The 20,692-nt window shown below is 44.0% G+C and overlaps 1 protein-coding gene across 4 annotated transcripts in view; it reads right to left on the reverse strand.

Annotated features, from left to right (window-relative positions):
• Nucleotides 1-20,692, reverse strand: part of LOC124642647 (dihydropyrimidinase) — a 57,306-nt gene that overhangs the window by 14,159 nt on the left and 22,455 nt on the right. For all 4 annotated transcript variants that reach the window (XR_006985798.1, XM_047181201.1, XM_047181202.1 and 1 more), the window contains exon 2: nt 19,843-19,937. Coding sequence is in view for 3 of the 4 variants with exons in the window: in XM_047181201.1 (XP_047037157.1) it covers nt 19,843-19,937 (95 nt within the window). In the remaining variant the exon portion in view is untranslated. The remainder of the gene's footprint in view (nt 1-19,842; nt 19,938-20,692) is intronic.

Here is a 20,692-nt window from a genome sequence, read left to right on the forward strand (position 1 = left end):
TAATTAATTGATATTTTTCTGAAGTTTAAAGTTCCGGGATTAGAGAACGCCCTTTTCTATTAAAAGCTATTCTAATGGACCAAGGATGAAAAGCTGTTGCCTGGTGGTCGGGCGATATAACCAAACGAAATTCAATTTCACGGATCATTAAATCCGATCTTATTTGGGCAGAAAAAATGTTTGATTTATCTACTGCTTACAGTTTTCATCCTAAGCGAGGCAGGCAAACAGATCGATGACTTTAATATTTTGGGAAGATATATTTAAACACCGATTTTGGAGTTTAGAAGAATTGCTGTAATAGGTAAGTACTACCTACCGTATACCTTTAACCTAAGATAGCAAGTATAGCATCAGCATTGAAAAGGAAAGTAAGTATTTACCCAAAGCCTTACAGTTCAGAAAATCGCTTTCTATTTCGGTTCAGGATGTCATTGTTCGAAGGATATCGCCTGAATGAACTAGGTAACCGTTTTACTGCTCATTGAACAAGGATCCTGTGAAGTGACCTCGAAAATGGGCTCAAAGTACACACTTAAACGGTTTCTGAAGCCTCTGGGTATTAATTAACAATGTGCAACAACACCGGTATTATTGTATTGAAGTTATTGGAGCATATTATGAGGAAGATTTGAAATCACCAAAATAGCTTGGCTTTTATCATATAGCATGTATATTTTCTGCGCGTTTGTTACCACCATCATTTTGCAGCGATGAAAAGGAAAATGTTTTGCGTTACAAATTAAAACCCACTGTTTTGTTTGTTGTCGAAATAAAAAGTTACACTTCACACGGGAATGTTGAATTATTTTTCAATGCAATTAAAACACTTTCGTTCCTATTGTTATGAAGACACGTAATAATAGAACACAGTTACATACAAATAGCAACTTTATGCCACAAGATATAAAGTGTAAAATTGTATGGAGTACAAAAAATAATAGCCTGAAAATGCAGATACGATCGCTAAGATGAAATAGCTGGAAGGCATTTGTTTGACTTATCGTAACCGTTGGCACGGTTTCATATTTACAAACATTGCATACTATGACGTAATTTGTGGTTACTGTCGCTTGAGATCTTTGAAGAGACGATGCGTCATCTTTAGACGGAGAAATTGGGAGTAAACATGGTATTGGTGTTGCGGAAATATGCTTCCTTATGTCTGCAGGCTGTGTTTGTGCTAAACCAATAGTGTTTTTAAAACTTTCTGATGTGATGCTGCTGCTGCGTGCAAAAAATAATAGTTCCTCAAACGTTTTTTGTATTCTACAATCCTACGACACACATACGAAATCGTCGTCCTCTTCATCATCATCAGACACTCTTGACATGAAAGATAGGTGAGTGAGGTGTCTAGCTTTCTAGGAGAATTCCCAATTTAAAAATAACCCTTTGGGCTTCGGGTATTGACGGGATGAAAATTCATGCCTCGCACACAGAATGACATTGTGTGTGCATTTCCTTTTTATCGAACTATATCTTCGGCTACACAGTCCGTTGATATACTACGCCGGATAAGAGCAATTCTACCAATGAATTATATTCAAACTGTTGGGTTAGTTGTTTTATAACTACTACGTTCAACACCCTAGTACTATATTAGCAGCTCTGACGGGATGTGGATGTCCAGTGGCTATCCTGTCGGAAACTGGGAATAGCTCTGAAATTAATGTTCTAAGGTGTACACATACATTGTTCGATATATGCAAAAAGTCTACTACTTTGAAAACATTTGATACATACCTATTGAAAAAGGACCTATTTTTAACCAACATCTAATGGATAGGCGACGATAGATCCAATTTAAAGAAATTAGCATCTTTTGGATCTATTTTGATACCTATAGAGTTAAAGGTAAGGTAGATAGGTAAAATATGATGCTTAATGGTAAGAAACCATAATTTAATAATATGTAGCTTATTTTTAAAAACAAGGAACAGTTATTTAGGTAACACCGCAAAATTGCAAAAAGAGCACTTTACTAGCAATACGAATACCATCAAATAGCGAAGCGTGAAGAATAATAGTATAAGATCATTAATCAAAGCACCACTGGCAATGACTTGGCAATTATTAGTATTACCTATATTAGTCCTTTATGCCTAGAAACATGCGATATCTATCTAGTTATTTATTGGCCAAGTTGAAGGTATAGATCAAGGATTGCCAAGTATGTTAATGTCAGGGTCTTTCTTATTATTTGTATGCCGTGCATCTTCTAATGTCAGTTGTGCTGTTTAATTAATCATATTAGACAATGATTGTAAGTAAAATGAATTATCTTAGAAGAGAAACATTTGTGTGAAATGAGAATAACAAGTTACTGTTACACGGTTTGTACTAAAACGCTGTTTTGAAAATTTATTATATTTTCTATTTTAGACCGGAGGAAAGCAGGCGATATTTTACTGATTTCTGAATTCGTAGGGCGTGGCTATACATCAATATTTAAACACATGTACTGATTCTGCGCATGAATTTTAGATACGGAACGCTTGCTCAAAGTGGCGATTCCAGACTTCGTTATTTAAAATTCAATCTGGACTGTCTCGGCTCTTTCTTGGTTATGTTTTCCTCTAACATGGAACTTATGACTTAGACATTATGACTAGAAGTTATCGATGTTTATCAGATTTTGTATGTACTTTATTAAATGCTATCATGCACAAAACCAAGATGAATATCGATATTGTGTGCAATATTGACTCAGGTGATGCAGCATTATAGATAGATAGATACTCTTTATTATGTACCAATTTTTACATTAAATTATGTAGGTTTCATTTCCGCGATGTACAATGTTATTAACCAGGTGATGATTGTGCTTTAAAAATACTCGTTAAAAGTTAATTAGAAAAATTATACCTACAGCTATATTCAATCAATTAGCTGACATTGACACCGCTCCCATTCGGAAATAGTTACAGAATAGACGAACCCGTCTGTGACCTAATTAAAAGTAAAGTAATTAGTGTAATCAAGTAGAACATGTTAGGTGTGGCTAATGTGACAACTTGTCACCTGTGTAATGTAACTATGAAGGTTTTTAGGGTAGGTTTTAGGTTGAATAGGAATTAAAATTATGCCTACGTGTTAGAAATAGGTCTTAACTTAATATTAACCAAATTAGTTGGACAACCAAGGTGCTCTTTCCCTGGTTTGACCCCTGATGGTTGATCATTGACCGTGGATTAAATGATGATGTAAGTAGTACGATTGAAACGTATTTTACAGCTATGGGATTCGCATATCCAGCATTCATAAATAGTTTCAGGTGTTAAGCAAACAACTCTTTTGATTGTGGATAGGCAGGTTACCCAGACTATACACCTTTGAGAAAATATTAAAGTAATATTTTTAGTAGATACAATTTTTTTCTTATGTTTGAATATTCTTATTTGAATCCGTCAATCTCACAGGTCAAACCTAATAATTAACCATCAAAAATAAACTAAGAATATCGTCTCCATCTTACCAAAGCTCATTGAACTTTGCCCATGGAGTTTGTAGCCATAACACGAATTTCAGTGCATTGGCCAGACACTGAATACCCCATGATAAATGTGAAGCCATTGAGCTGTCGCCATGGGGTTTGAGATGACGTCACAACGGACTGGTGAAATTTTATTCACCCCATGGCATTAGTCATGTTTTTATTTTGGTGTAGGTATTACTTTTTGGAAATCAATAGTTTGAATACGATGTATTAAACCATATATTGGTACAAGACATTTTGGTAGCAATGGTTCTGGTATGACTGGTCTTGCGGAAGAGAGAGATTTTTTACACATCGGTGTTCCTTGAGCCTTATGAATTTCCATCTACATTATTATATGGAATTAAAGCTTTACAATCAATGGTGTACATATTAAATGATTCTGCATTAGATGCAAGGCAGCTGTGGCTGTATCATGGTGTTTTGTCTGGATATAAATTTTATTCAAATAAACCTTGATTTTGTGTTAAGCTATACAGTTTCAGAGTCAAAAACTGGTTGAACATAGCAAACTTTTACCATGTGCGTGGCGAAATACCTACTAGACGTGCAAAATAAGTCATTTGTTATCGACTCGCCAAGGAGAAGAAGATACACATAAATATTGGTCACGGCAATACTGGTACTCGTTACAAGCTGTCATTACCAATTTCGCTGACAAATGACACATCATAAACAAACTGTCGTAGATAAATGACGTCACCATAATATTTTCGTTGATGTTTGTATGCGGGCGCGCAGCTGGCCTGTCGATCCATCATGGTGGAGCGATGGCGTCCATTCATTGAACACGTTCGTCTTAGTCAGACGTATATGGTTCACAATGATGATTTTGTATGTTAAAGGGAGTGGTAATAAATAAGTTTTTTGATATACATATAAATTATGTTTGTTCGTAGGCATAATGTATGATTTTCTGCTAGCTGCGCAGAAAATATTATAGTGCACAAATATCTGCGCAGACTTAGCTGCACTCTCTATTTCTTCACTCGCATAGGCCGATGGGAAGGCAATCTGACACGACCGGAGAGAGATCAGGCGCAGGACCGACATTCATGTGCTCTTGTGCACGGGAGTATCAATCACCAACTTGCAAACTCATGGCGGCTTGCTAAGTATAAGTTTTTAAAACCTACAAAGCGATTTCGGGGGATGCGAGTCTGAGACCCCGTGGACACCAATCATTTTATGATTCTACTAGATCAACGAAATAATACAGCACAGCTGATCTTCTAATCTTCCTATTAACCTCAGTATAAACTAGGCGAAGGTTATGGTTCATCTTCAAGGATTAGTCACATATAAACAACAGACAATTACAGCGCTTGATTGCCAATTTGCCACCCAGCGCTTTAGCCGATTATTTGGAACGATGTTGCTTCTACTAGCTAGATTTTACTCTCGAGTTTATCAAAGTCAAAAGAAATTAGATCCCGCATCTGAATGAAAAAGTAGGTATAGCCCCTTCTGGGGTACAACATCTTACTTCCGCGCAATCGGTTAAAAGCGTTTATTATTAGGTAAGAATTTTATATCGAACACCAGATTATTTTGAGAATCATAGGAAAACTTATGTAGGTAGGTATATAAGAAATATTGCAACTGCCTAAGTGTTTTGTGAGTAATATCATGAAAGACTAGTAAATTACACTTTTGATTTATGTGATCGGGATTCTGCAAAAGTTTATATGTATCTACTCAATACGAGTTATTTTTAGGAATAACTTTTTTGGCAGATACAGCGGCTATTTCATGAAAGTTTACACATTTGTTACCAAGTTCAGCCTTTTTAGACAGTCAAGTTAATAGCTAAAGAGTCATGTACACTTTTTATTTTCTCCGCAGACAAATATTTCAAGTAAAACTGCAGTTTGAGTTTAGGGTAATAAAATTATACTGCAGTATACATACTTAACAACAAATTTTTTATGAGTCTACGTATGTATTACTGAAAATACCGCACACAACATAAGATTTTGCAGTAACTATGCAGATACGAAATTTTAGTCTACAGAGCTATGAATCACTAGATTTGGCAGCAGAATGGAGATGTTCGTATCTCTAGCTAAATGCAGCGAAATCTTTGCCAAATTTTTATCACAACTGTCCGGGATTTTAAACTCATACTTGCAGTACAATGACCTCAAAAGCTAAAAATACGCTGCGTATTTTTATCTTCACTTTTTTTCCGGGAATTGAAAGTTTCTCGCTAAACATGTAGTCTAGTGCTGTGTGAACTTTTAATTAGAATACGAATGTAAAATAGATGTCAGAAAGTGTGTTTAAGACTGGTTTTGTATCTTTTAGGATATTTGGAATAATTGGAAACATATAGGTAGCTAGTCAATGATTTTTATTTTATGATCCCTCGTGCATTTAACGTGTTTTGAAGGGCGACAAATATCAAAAAGGTTTGTCTTAAACTGCGTGTAACTGTGTGTGTGCGTGGTGCATGCTCTACACTACTCGCGAAGTTCCTTGATGAAGTAGGTACATACATGGGAAAATTGGACGAAATGTCTCTCTTCAATCTTGTATTCGCTTCTGGCTTGATCTCTTGTACCTATTAACTTCAGTCAAATTTATAAGCAATGTAGAAGTAGCATAAACTGTTAAGTGTTCAAACATGTAGAATGACAAATACGGCAAAATATGTACTAGTTAGGGAGGTCCCACCCATACAAAATTGGATCGTGCTTGTAACGTAATTATACATTTCACTCAAAAAATAGGAATCAATTACAAAAACAATCGTGCAAATTAAGAAAATAATGCAGATTGCTCTAGATAACATGCAATCGGACTCAATCATGCCATTACAAAACAAACAAACGCGAATGCAGTGTAAACAAACTATAAATATGCATGACTGCACTATGACTGCATACAGAATGTCTTTGATTTTTAATGGCTTTACTACCAGTTCGCCTACCAACTTTGTACAAATCCGTGTATCCTGTTTTAATGGAAATTTTATCATAAAGTTTGGCTTTGAGGTCTTTTTCCAGAGCTCTCATATATAATACAGGGTAGGTATTGCCATGAAATTTCCTTAAATAGAATAGCTGTTTGTAAGCGAGGAAACTGTTTTTTTTTTTACAGTCATTATATTAAGATATTCTTCTATCATTTCATCCACTAAGTACTTCACGTAATGAGGACCAACCATCTGGGCTTTCAAAATGTTTGGAGAGCATTTTAATAAAACATATCTTTGGGTTTGGCAAGGGATTTGGTTCTCCAATCAAATGCAGACAACAGTACAGAATTATATGCTTTCGGTTTAATTAATGTTGTGCAACTTTACGTAGATACTTTATCTCCAATTATAATAGCATTTTAGTTAAAAAAGGACAGCAATCTAGCCTTCGTTCATAAGTCTGATGAAAATCCTAAAAAGTTAATTAACGTAGACGCGAAGGTAACCTTTGATTAAAATTAATAAAGAGCTTTCATTATTATATTTCAACCTGGCCACCGTGTTTCATTATGTTCAGTTAATATGTCCAATAACATTTTTGCTAAAAGTAACACAATTTTGTTGAATTTCGTTCAATAATCCCATTTGACGAATTCGAAGCAAAAATAAATAAGAAACGTGACATGAATTCATGCGAATTACGATCGTGTGCTTGACAAAAAATGATTTAGTACCGAGTAAGGATGTAATAATGCTGTACACTATTAATTTAAAGTCGATGTAGCATTTATGTTTATTCATTGTTCAGGTCAGTCATATTATATTAATATGCTAAATACTTAACTTAGGGCATATCGTTCCCCCACCGAGGGGGTCCCCACGTTGTCGTCGTGGTGGGGCTTGTGTGCCTCAATGATCCTGAAGCTCTGCCGGTAGAGATACTCATGCCGGAAAGGTTCAGGGGAGAGGCCAGACAAAGAGGGACCCAGGGAGGGGCCGCTCCTGACCAGTCCACGCTAGTGGACATGGCAAGGATGCGGCCATACCCGCGGAGGTGCAGGCGCACCAAAGCGGTGGTCGTTTGCTCTTCGTACAACGAAGAGCAAACCTTTCGGCGGGTTTGCTGAGCCGGGTTGGCCGGACAGCAGACGGAGGCATGCATAATGCCGCCGCCGAGGGCTTGGCTTAATCGCCCGGCCCAGAGGAAGGACACCTCTTGATAAAAAACCACCCAATCCCAAGTTTCGGGAGCGCGGCGAGGGGATGAATGGCCGTGGGGGACACGGTCGTTAGCGCTCCCCCCTGTTGGGGCCAGCCGCCCCCAACAGTATGTAGGCTTGCCCCGGTATGAGGCCACTGCCGGGGTCGACGTTTAGTGCTCTCATAATCGTGGGAACTGTATGGATACCTCAACAAAAAATAATAAAAACAATGATGAAAGGGAGTGGGACGAGGACTCGGACTCCGAGTCCGTGTCCAGCGAGGGGGATGCGGGGGGTTTTAAGCTCCCCCGCAACAAGAAGGACCACCGGGCCGACGCCTTCCTCAAGAGGAGGAGGGAAGACCCCGGGTCCTCCTCTGGTGGTCGCGGGGCCTCGGCCAAAAAGGTCGCCAGGAGGCCCGTCAGCGAAGGGTCCGCTAGGGCTTCTGGGGGTGGCGGAGGAGCGGCTCATCGGAGCTCCTCCTCCGAGGAGGAGTCGGCCATCGGCTCCGACCGGGAGCGCAGGGCGGACTTCGAGAAGACGGTGGAGTCCGCCATCAGGCAGGTGGCCTTAAAGAGAAAAAAGGCCAGCAAAGACGGCGCCATTGAGGCCGCCACCGCCTCCATCACCGCCGCAGCGGTGAGCAACTTTGGCCGGGCTCCCGTGAGCGAGCTGGCCAAACTGCAGCAGGAGGTGGGTCGTCTGACGGCCGCCCTGGAGTCTCTTGTGGAGGAGAACAGGAGTCTCCGGGCGGAGCTCGCTAAGATGCGCGAGCAGGGGGCGGAGCGCGGTGGGGCCAGGCAACAGGCGCAGACTGCGCCGGCTGAGAGCCAGATCCTGGCCCTAGTCCGTCAGGAGATGGCGGCCTTCCAGGCTCGCTTCTCAGTCCTGGAGGGCAGGGTCCTGCGCCCCCCCCTCGCGGCGTCGAAGCCCCCAGCGGCCCAAAGGGCCTCCTATGCGGCCGCGGTTGCAGCGGCACCCCCACCCAGAAGGGGACCGCCGAGCAAGCCCCCTGTCGCGGCGCCGAACGGACCGACCAGGAGGGCGCCCGCTCAGCCAAAGCCCAAGACCGCAAGGGCGGTCCAGGCGCAGAGGCCCCCGGTGCCACCGTCAGCACCGGCTCCGTCGTCGGCACCAGTGGCGAAACGCCCTCCAAAGCCGACACCGTCTGCGGCCCCTACCTCTTCTGCCACTGAGTCTGAGTGGCAGGTGGCGGGGGAAAAGAAAAAGAGGCGGAGGGCGGCCAAAGCGGCCAAAAAGAAGGCCCAGAAACAGCGGCGCAGGGAGCGAGCCGCCGCGGCGAAACTCCGCGCCCCCAAAACCGCGGCTGTAGTAGTCACACTACAGCCGGACGCGGTCAAAAGGGGCGTGTCGTACCGCGACGTGCTCGCCCAAGCAAAGGAGGCGGTGAACCTGCAGGAGCTGGGTATCGCCTCCGGCCTCCGGCTCAGGGTGACCGCAACGGGCGCCCGTATGCTGGAGGTCCCAGGAGCGGCCAGTGGGCCCGCCGCAGACGCTCTAGCCGAGAGGCTTAGGGCGTCCATAAGTGCGGACGATGCCCGAGTCTCCAGGCCCCACAAGTGTGCGGATCTGCGCATCATGGGCCTGGACGACTCAGTTACTGCGGAGGAGGTGGTGGCCGCCGTCGCTAGGACGGGTGGGTGCTCTGCCGACGAAGTGAAGGCGGGCACCATACGTCCCGACTTCAGGGGCACGTGCACCATCACGGTGAGCTGCCCCGTGACGGCGGCCAAGCGCATCGTAGACGGCCGAAGATTGCTGGTTGGCTGGGTGTCGGCGCAGGTCAAGCTGCTTGACCCCCGACCGCTGAGGTGCTTCCGATGCCACGTCGGGCATCATGTGGGTGTTCGTTGCACCTCAGAGGTCGACCGCAGCGCCCTCTGCTTCCGCTGCGGTCAGCCCGGACACAAGGCCGTGGCTTGTAGCGCCGCGCCGCACTGCACTGCGTGCGCGGCGGCTGGCAAGCCGGCCGAACACCGGGCGGGGAGCAAGTCCTGTGCCCCACCCGCCAAGACCAAGAGTAAGGGCAAGGGCCGGCCGTCCGTCGCCGCCACCACCGCCACCTCCGCAGTGGCCACAACCGCAGCTCCTGCGGCCGCCGCCGCCTCCAACGCTGCCGCCGCTGTCAACGCCGTCGCCACTGCTGCTGTCGCGGCGCCCGTGTCTGCGTCTCAAGAGGAGGAAGACGTGATGGAGTGCTAGTCTGGCTCCATTGCGCTTCCTCCAGGCGAACATCAACCACTGCGCCCGTGCCCAGGATCTGCTGCTCCAAAGCATGGCGCAGTGGTCGATCAACATCGCCGTGGTCGCTGAGCCGTACTTTGTCCTTCCCAGGGATGACTGGGTTAAGGACCTTAGCGGCTCAGTGACCATCATATCGTCGGCCGCCGCTGGTACTCCTTCCCTCGAAGGGGTGAAGAGTGGAAGGGGTTGCGTCGCAGCACGGTTCGGGGAGATAGTCGTCGTGGGGGTGTACTTCTCCCCGAGCCGAACTCTCGCCGAGTTCCACAACTCCCTCCTGGAGTTGTCCGTCGTCGTCGGAAGTTATTCCCTCCCTGTGCTAGTGTTAGGGGACTTCAACGCCAAGAATTTGGCCTGGGGTTCCCGACGCACAGATGCACGGGGTAGGATGGTGGAGGACTGGGCGCTGGAAGCAGGCCTGGTCGTCCTCAATCGGGGTTCTGTCCCCACGTGTGTACGGATGCGGGGCGAGTCAGTGGTGGATATCTCGTTCGCCAGCCCCGCTCTGCTACCGCGTGTCTTTGACTGGCGCGTGGAGGAGGGGGTGGAGACCTACTCCGATCACCGGTACATCCGGTTTGACGTCTCCGCCCAGAACCCTAGCGCGCCGGTCCTGCAGACCCCGAGTGGTCCACGTTGGGCGCTGAGGCACCTTGACCGGGAGCTTCTCCTGGAAGCCTCAGTCGTGCAGGCCTGGGTGTCATCACCGGACAGGCCCGCCGACATCAACGACGAGGCGGAGTGGTTCCGGGAGACCATGTCCGAGATTTGTGACGTGGCCATGCCCCGAGTCCCGCCAGGACGCGCCCGACGCCAGGTGTACTGGTGGTCTCGCGAGATCGCCGCCCTTCGAGAGGCGTGCGTCGCTGCGAGGCACCTGTACACCAGACACCGCAGGCTGCGCATCCGCCCTCCGGATGCAGAAGCCAGGGAAGCAGAGCTGTACGAGGGTTACAGAGCTGCGAAGACCGCCCTCCAATTGGCCATCGTCCAGGCCAAGGAGGTGGCCAATGCGGAGCTGCTGGGGTCTCTGGACAGGGACCCGTGGGGGCGCCCGTACAAAATGGTGCGGGGCAAGCTCCGCCCATGGGCCCCCCCGCTGACCCAGAGTCTTCGGCCTCAGCTGGTGGAGGAGGTGGTGAGCGCTCTGTTCCCTTCGCGCGGGGAACACTCTCCCCCGCCCATGTCTCTGCAACCCGCGGTGTCAAGTACGGACCACACTTCCGACGACGACGATGTCCCCGAGGTGACTGGGGTGGACCTGAGAGTGGCGGTGGCTAGGCTGAAAGCCAAAAACACCGCCCCAGGGCCTGATGGCCTGCCTGGCAAGGCCTGGGTCCTGGCCCTTGAGGCTCTCGGGCCTCGACTTAGGGGGCTTCTCAGCGCATGTTTGGAGAGGGGCCAGTTCCCACTTCGTTGGAAGACAGGGAAACTGGTCCTCATACGGAAGCCGGGGCGCCCTGCGGACTCTCCGTCCGCATACCGGCCTATCGTGTTGCTCGACGAGGTGGGCAAGCTCTTTGAGCGAGTTGTCGCACACCGCCTCGTCGCGCACCTTGGGGGGATAGGGCCGGACCTTGCGGACCACCAGTTCGGTTTCCGCAAGGGGCGCTCAACGGTGGACGCCATCATGCGCGTGAGAGCTCTCACGACGGGGGATGCTGTGTCCCGGGGGGGGGTCGTCTTGGCGGTGTCTCTTGACATCGCCAACGCCTTCAACACCCTTCCCTGGAGTTGCATCAGGGAGGCACTCCGGTATCACCGGGTGCCGACCTACCTTCGTCGCGTGGTCGAGGCCTATCTGTCGGATAGGTCCATCATTTACCCTGGTCACAACGGGGAATGGAACCGGCGAGAGATGTCGTGCGGTGTTCCGCAGGGGTCGGTACTGGGGCCGCTCTTGTGGAACATCGGCTACGACTGGGTGCTGCGCGCCGACCTCCCTAGCGGCGTCAGCGTGGTCTGCTACGCTGACGACACGCTGGTTCTGGCACAAGGGAGGTCGCACCAGGAGGCGGCCGACATAATGACGCGCGGGGTTGCGATAGTCATCGAGAGGATCCAGCTGCTGGGACTGGAGGTGGCCTTGCACAAATCCGAGGCCATGTGCTTTCATGGGCTTCGGAACGCGCCACCTTCAGGCTCCCAAGTCACGGTGGGGGGGGCTACCATCGGCGTCGAGAGGGCGATGAAGTACCTGGGACTCGTCCTCGACGGCCGGTGGAGCTTCGTCGAGCACTTCCGACGTTTGGGCCCCAAACTGGAGAAGGCAGGTGCTGCATTCAAGCGGCTCCTGCCCAACCTGGGAGGCCCGAACGCCCCCTGCCGTAAACTCTACGCGGGGGTCATGCGGTCCATGGCCCTTTACGGGGCCCCGGTATGGGCACGTTCGGCACGGCCGCGGGCTGTGCACTACCTGAACGTGCCCCAAAGGGTGATAGCCATTAGGCTAATCCGGGGGTACCGCACGATCTCCCGCGAAGCAGCTGGCCTACTCGCTGGACTGCCACCGTGGGATCTGGAGGCGAGGGTCTTCTTGCGCCTGTACGACTGGCGCGAGGAGGCTCAGCGCCGGGGAGAAACCCCGTTGCCGCGGCAAGTTGTCGCGCAGCGGGCGGAGCTCCGGCGCGATCTCATGGTGGCCTGGAGGGAGCGACTATCGCAACCCAGTGCAGGGCACGCCACCATCGTGGCGGTAAGTCCCCTCTTTGAGGAGTGGCTCGGGAGGAGTCACGGCGCCCTCACGTACCGCATGACGCAGGTCCTCACCGGACACGGTTGTTTCGGGAGGTACCTGCACCGCATCGGTCGTGAGGAGGCGCCCGGGTGTCACCATTGTGCGGACAGCCCCGAGGACACGGTGGACCACACAGTCCAGGTGTGCCCCGCATGGGAGGGGCACCGCCGGGTCCTCGTCGAGGCTTTGGGCGGCGGCGACCTCTCGCGTCCGGCCCTGGTTCAGGCCATGGTCCGGGGCGAGAGGGAATGGGATGCCGTCGCCTCCTTCTGCGAAGCGGTCATGCTCGAGAAGGAGGAGGCGGAACGCCAGAGAGTTCGCACCTCTCATCCCGGCCGCCGCGCTGGACCAGGTAGACACCATGGGCGCCGGGTGTCGCGAGATGACTCCCGGCCACCGTAGGCGTGGGTCTGTGGGCGGTGAGTTCGGGTGGCTCATCGTCCCTCTGTCTTCCTAGACGACAGACCCGTGTCGACGGCGCGCGTTGTTCCACGCGCTCCTCAAAGAGACGTCAGCAACCCCAGCGGGGCCCAGCAGGGCCAAGGCCTGCCGGGGCTGCGGGTTGTTCGAAAGAGATACCGCGGCCCTGGTACATAAAAGGCCTATGACGGAACACGACGATTTTAGTCAGTAAGAGTCTGACACTCCCTCACCGCTGCTAACCCACAGCGGGAGGGGTCATTTGATGATTTTACGTCGATAAAAAAAAAAAAAAAAAAAAAAAAAAAAAAAGGGCATATCGTTCGAGCATTAAAAAAAAAAACCTACGTACATCGAAATAATCATTACCTACAGTTAATCAAAATACAAAATAACTGTAAAACCACATCGCATTCAACTCAATCTTATCGTACTTCCAAAGGCTTTCAACTTTCCCCAAAAATAGATACATATATAGTCGATATCGATAAAGAACAAAAGCGTGCCCATCACTAAAGTGCGTGCTTATTTTCTCGAAATTGACGTGCCTTATAATAAGCATCGAATGTCACGCTAGGTTCGGTCACGATACGGCGCGTAACTTCGATATGCTCCGAAAACCGGTCAAAGTATTATGAGATTGCGGAAAAACTGATATTTATACATTTTAATGCCGATTTTATGTTTGTAGGTCGGTATAGTACGTAGATTTATTAGCTGTGTGTGTTTGTATGTAAGATTATGGTATAAGAAAGAGTATTGTTCATTTATGCGTGGCTGACAGATAGAATTAGCTCAATTTAACGCTTGAGTAGCCATAATGAACTGTTTATTATGTAATATTTATTTACAGCTGGTAGCTACGTAGCTGTTATGTACTTTGATATTTATTTCGACTGTTTGTATTTATAGGGGCAGTTATTTATGTCGTGTTTTTGACCTTTTATGAATGCTATGGTTGTGAACGACGATTTAAATTAAAAAGCTTTCGTGGTATGAAACTGATTCCATCTTTTTAAATTAACCGTCTATAACTACCATTACTATTTTTATCCAACACCAAATCAAATTCAAAAATAGAATTCCACAGCTCAAAAACAAAATTCCAGCCAGACACCACTACACAAACAAAATTCCATCACCATCCACAGTTAAAAACAAAAAAATCAAATTTAAAAAGAGAACAATGCGAAATAACGGCGCATCAAAACTCGCTTTCAATAGGTCCGCAGTTCGCACCGCGCTGGCACGAAGACTCCCACTAATTAGAGCGTTCAGGTGTTTGACCCACAGCTATTGTATGCAATTTACGCATGGAGAATAAAATTACTAGTGGAGGTGACATTACGAAAAATCTCATATTCATATTTATTTGCATACCATAATGTTACAATGATGTTACAAGGAGCTTAAAGCTAGGTACATATTATGGACCCTGTTAGGGCACAGCAAAAGAAGGCTATTAAGTTTAATTACATACATCTCCTAAGATAGTAGCTCACCAAAATGCGGGAGACGAGAAACGTTGCTATTTTCGCACTCATACGCCTTCTTTGGACCTGATCATTTTTTTGTAATACCAAAAATCGATTACAGATGTCACAAAGAACACGAGCGCTCCGTTAGTTCACTCGTGACTGAAGGATTTTGGTCTTGCCTACTGTACGTGTTTGACCTAGAAGAACCTGACCTACCTGCATTATGGCATCTCTGTTCATATTTTCCTACTTCGTGAATTCAGACAGTGAGAATGACAATACTGCCAGTGCATTTTCTAACGCACAAAGACATCACGCGACCGATTATATAATCAGTAATTACTGTTTTGTTAACTGTTTGCATTCGTTCAGTGAGATTGTTGTTTTTTTGTTGTATTGATAGGTATCGTTTTTTCATTATTGTTTTTTTTGTTGATGTGTAAGATTGATGCAAATGCAGACTTCTTGCAGAGGCAAGATGTTGAGGCAATTGTTTGGGACGAAACGAGAAGTGGTAACTGCGTGCTTTTGGCGAACCCTACGATTCCATAAAACCAACCACCAACTTTAGATAACGCCATTACTGACATCACAGATATGGTAATCAATAGAACAAGTTGTTGTGACCATCCCATTTATTTTACAGCTCTCTTTATTTAAGAGTATGTAAGGATTGATATCCTGAAATTCCTGATAGATATCCGCCAGTAGTACATTGTTATTTTTAGTCAAATTCGTCGAAATATTCATCTGCTATGTAGATGATCTCAGCTTCGATGGGACGTGAGTTAATACCACTTAACCCACTAACAACCGTGCCCAAGTGTATAAGAACTACGAACTAGTTTAATTTAAAAACTAGGTCTTCCACAACTTCATAAATATAGGACATGTCTCGACTACTGGGAGAGAAACAAGACTATGCAGTTTTTATGTAATTCTTTGTTGCTAACATTCTGCGAATCTGTGGAAAATGGGACACATACAAAGTGTAATACTACATGGCACACTATTTTCTCGTCTGTTGTCTCTCGTGATTGATAAAAAACTTTTCAACTGTTGGAAAGTACACATACACTTCGTCATCAAACAAAGTTTTGCTTGATCTTTAGAGACGATATGAACAGACACCAGTGGAGGCCAATCATTAAAGCAAGGCAATGCAAAGCAACCATCGATATCTACGGATGACTGCGATCTTCAGTCATGAGGGACCACGAGGTAAATTTACGCTGGGGTCTATGGGAAACTATACAACATGTAACTTAATTAACGCACATCCTGAAATTAGTTTGTTCAGAATCGTTTACTGAATCGATTTATATCATTTTTAATATAGGTAATTTTTTACTAGATGCCATGGGAAAGACATTTACTTTCTTCACTATTTCTTTCCTTAAAGCTCATTCCACAGCAACCATCAACAGTAATGGAATAACAAAGAAATTATGTTCTTGTGCCCCTTTTTATCGAGTCAGGAATCAAACCTGTACAGTGTACACATAAGTGGTTTATTTCCCGCCACATCGGTAACGTGGAAATGCATTGTTTAACCATAACTAATGTCTAAGTGGCAAGTTGTATAACTGTCGGTGACCCGGTTTGTCTGACGGCTATATTATATGATGTGGGTGGCTAGTGGCTACTCACATGCTATGTGTAAACTTGTGTCTATCCACGTACGGTTTTCGTGACTTTTTATTGTGAAGAATCGATATCTTTGACTTCATTTTTTGTACGTCGATTTCCAATAACAATTTGGGGTTTATGTGAAATATTCTTTGTTGTCTTTTATTTACATTGCACTGAACAAAACCACACGGGAAGACGAACATTATGTTCATTGAACGCTTAATACCAGCTTCAACTTTAATTACAAAACTTGTTAAAAGCTTTCATATCGCAACAAAATTAAATATGGCCTTCCAAAGACAGAACTTTGATTTGTTCAGAAAGATGAAAAAGTTTCTTTTATTTCCATTACCAACAGAACGTGTCATTAAATTGTGAATCATTTCATAATAATCTGATATACTTATGTGATATGGCATATGTATAGATGTATGATGAAGACAGACAACAGCAATAACTCAGGAACATCCTGTAGTCTAGCTAGCTAAACTAGGACCTAACACATGCTGAGAAAACTAAAGAACAGCCATTCTCAAAGCGGTCTCCTTTGAGCTGCGTACAAGCAACCTCAGTGCGTGTAATCACAATGCATAAATAAACAACCAATACAAGATAAAAACATTGGCGTAATGACAGGTTATCATCCAGTCGCTTAGGCGGCGCCCGCGCAGAACAACCGTAACGTGATGCACGTACGAGCTATCGCGAGAGTATTCAAGTGTCTAGTGCTTGATAAGTATATCTCTCAAGTGGGTGGAAAGGGGTTTTCCTTTAAACAGACTGTAAACATTTGCCTTTATAATAGGTTAGTTATTTTTAATTATTTGCTTGATATTTGACGAGGAATTCTTAAAAAATAATATTTTTGAAGATGGAGCTGAGCGTCATGTAAAAGGAATATCTGAAATTGTAATGAAAAACATTCCTTTACTTTTAGTAATATCCATAAAATCAAACAATAGATAACAAGACCTATTACACAAGCCTATAAAAAGAGTTAAATTCAACATAAACCACATTGAAGCTGATAACGATAAGCTTCAAACAAGAATCGCGAAAGTTAACAAACACTATTTATAAAGCTAACTGATATAGAACGAGGTTATCGTCATTAAGGATGCTATTATCGAACCATTGAACGACCTTGACCGTGAATCGAATTGTCATTCAACTTTCAAGGCTTGTAACTGTGTTAATGATCTGAGTATTTTTAGTATTGATAGTGTTGTTTTAATTGTTGTTAAAATAATTATCCAAGAAGACAGAGATTAAACAATACTAAAATGAGAGACTAATGAAACTATAGCTAACAAATCAAAACCCTATAATCTATGTAAGATAGAAGAAAAACTTGTGATCTACGTAAGAATGTAGTAAAGGCAGATGAGTGTAAGGGACTAATGATTAAATAATGTGTAATGATAAAGAAGCTAGAGTAACAAAGAAACAAAATTTTGTAGCATTTCATGCTCATTCCTAATTTTATGGAAAAGAATACAGCGGTGAATGCTCTGGAAAATTCAAAAGAGTACATCGCCCACGCTTTGTAATTGCAGACGATGAACAACATTATGACTCAATAAACGAATTTCCTGATCCATTCATAAACTTCATTATTTTCAGAATTTGTGTAATTTTACATACTGACTAATCTGATAAAGTAGATGAATCGGAGGATGTTACATACATAATAAGGTTTACATAGGAATTGAGAAGAACAAAACTACGATTGCCGAAATACAGACACCAAGTGATCTGTAATTACGATTTACTCCAGTTAAGAATCTCAAAAGGCGTATTATAAATCTTGCAAAATAACAAATTCTATACAATCTATCTTTAGAATCTCCAAATTACCGACCCAAGTGGAACGAGCAGTATTTCGTTAATCCATAAACCCATTTTATTTTGATCGACTCTGAACAACGTTCGCGTGCGTAGTAAACAAGGCAACTGTCGATGTATACCGAGGAAAGTGAAAAATTATCTGATCGCTATTACGTACACTTTTACTTCATGCACGACGTCGTTTCCTACATTTGCATGAATAATTGCTGTTAAGTTATATGGTGTAATATTGATCGTGTCTTTGACATGGTTTCGTTCTGGATCTGATGTGAGGTTTTTAGCAAATGTCAGTTGAGGCACTGGTGATTGTCATTTTCTATTTAGATCAAATTACAATGAATCTAGACCAGTAGACTCCAGATCCAGTACAGAAATCTGAGGGAATCATCAAATCTATTCATATTCTAAGATTTAAATGCTTCAATGATATTCCCGAAACTTACGACGTATTCGAAAATACTTACAACTTGTATTGCATATGCCTAAAAAGCCATACTCTAATAGTAACGTGTCCAATTTGTCGGAAACCATTTTGCTGTAACTGAATCAACTAATTCAATATTGTTCGACCAAGCAAAAAATGGGCTATTGGCAGCGACACTCCCAAATGGGATTGACTTTATCCGCAATGGCCATGTATTAATAAATACGTAGTAGGCTCATTATGACATTATGTATATTGTACAAAGTATATACCTCTAAAGGTTAACTTACCCTTAAGTGATATTATTTATGTACAATTGAAACTCATCCAAAATGAATAAATATTATTTGTAATCATAGTGAACTGAAGACACAGTAAGAAGTTCCCAAAGCCATTTAATATTGACAAAGTAACCGCCTGTTGACACTTAGCGTTTCCACCCGGTATAGACGCTATACATGTGTATACATCCGAAGCCGTCTGCCAAGTTAGGACTCCCGCTAGATCAATACACCGCACGGACCGTCTTGGGGAGTGCGGCAATCGAGCAATCCCGTTTCGCACTTGGATTCAATTTAGGAGATATCAAGATTTGTGAAGAGCAATATAAATCGTATTGATGTGGATTTTATTTTAAAGGATGAAGTTTTTAGTTTATTGGTAAAGTCATCGTTAGATTTGACAATATCGTTGAAATGTGATGGAGGAAATGTTAATGTACCTAATGGATTTGTTTTGACTAATACTCCACATAATTGGGATTTAATTAAGCCAATCTAATCGCCAGTTGGCAGTTAAATAGAGAATTCGAGATTTCCCAAGAAACATCCGATAGATGAGAGTTAAATCGAGAAAATGGGTTAACCAATCATGACTGCTTGAGCTAGGCCTGCAACCTATCACATTTAACATGTTTAAGCTCATAATGTATTAAGATTATGTCTGATTTGTTTAGAATACGAGTCTTGATTCTCTATCATTCAAGAACTGGAACTAGGAAATTTTTTAGGGTTTTGGCAGTGAGGAGTTATTTATTAGGCAAAATGAGCTTGAAAATACGATAAATGACTATCGGGTACATACAACTTAATTAGCACCAGTTGCCAAGTAACACCTGGTTGCATCGATTACATATTGCAGTACATACTGCAGATTCAGTGCAGATCTATTTACTTATTTCGCAAACTGTGCCATTCCTTAAGACTTGGAGAACAAGGAAGACGTAATATTGAAATGCAGTTTCAAGGCGACAGGATGGCTAGACAGGAAACTATCCTAGTAGCATCCATTACAGGGTTAAGATTTAGTGCAGATATTTATCAAAGTGCTTCGACTGACAGCGAGTTTTTGGCAAAGAAATGTATACCCTATGTTTGTTGACTGTGAAGGTGTATTTAAATTGAATGTATCAAGTACTAACTTGATGACGCCATCTTCAATGTAGACATCCAGATCTTCCATTCCGTCATCGTTGACAACCCTCCCATTTTTGATGAGCAGACGGTTTTGGGAGCTCTGGAAAGATAGAAAAAGAACACATTAAACACTGTAGTAAAAATAAAGCTTTATACTATGTTAACACGACCAACATATCTATAGTCCATAGTTAGCTAATACGTTAAGTAAATCGAGTATTGATAAATGAGAATGCATCAATTTATAACAATACTTTGACATTGATCACCTTGACTATGATATTTCTATAGCTTCGAACTATAATTCCACTTGTTTTACTACAAATTCAACCTTGTGTTATAAATCATCTTCAATGTGTATTTCCTTAGACATGACTATGTATTCATTACTCTCTATAGCCCATCATATGTCTTGTATATAAAAGGGTGAGTGACAAGATGACGGTTCATCCCCCTTCACCCTTAATCATGGTCATATTACACAGGGGTATGTTTACAATAGTTTCTGATTTGAGTCTAGGGAGCCCTTTCATTATTGCAAACCCTTTCACTATCTCCATATCCTTGCGATACACATGATCTAAGATTTCTTGGAGTTGAAGTACAACTTTTTTTGTTGCCAAATTCTTGTTCACATAGTAAAAAATACTTGATTGTTGAATTCTAGCTAGGTAAGTATTATGACAGTGTTATCTTCAACAAATAAAAGTAATCCGTGTTTAGTTTCTGACAAGGTGTGCGCAATGTTTCATCACAGTATTAACCGAAGGTTGTTATTCCTAAAGCAAGAAGTACTTACTGCAAAGTACGAAAGTCCAGACGGAGATAAATCTAAAAAGGACCTATATGTATATC

Source organism: Helicoverpa zea, chromosome 25, assembly GCF_022581195.2.
Source record: "Helicoverpa zea isolate HzStark_Cry1AcR chromosome 25, ilHelZeax1.1, whole genome shotgun sequence".
In the NCBI taxonomy this organism is placed as follows: domain Eukaryota; kingdom Metazoa; phylum Arthropoda; class Insecta; order Lepidoptera; family Noctuidae; genus Helicoverpa; species Helicoverpa zea.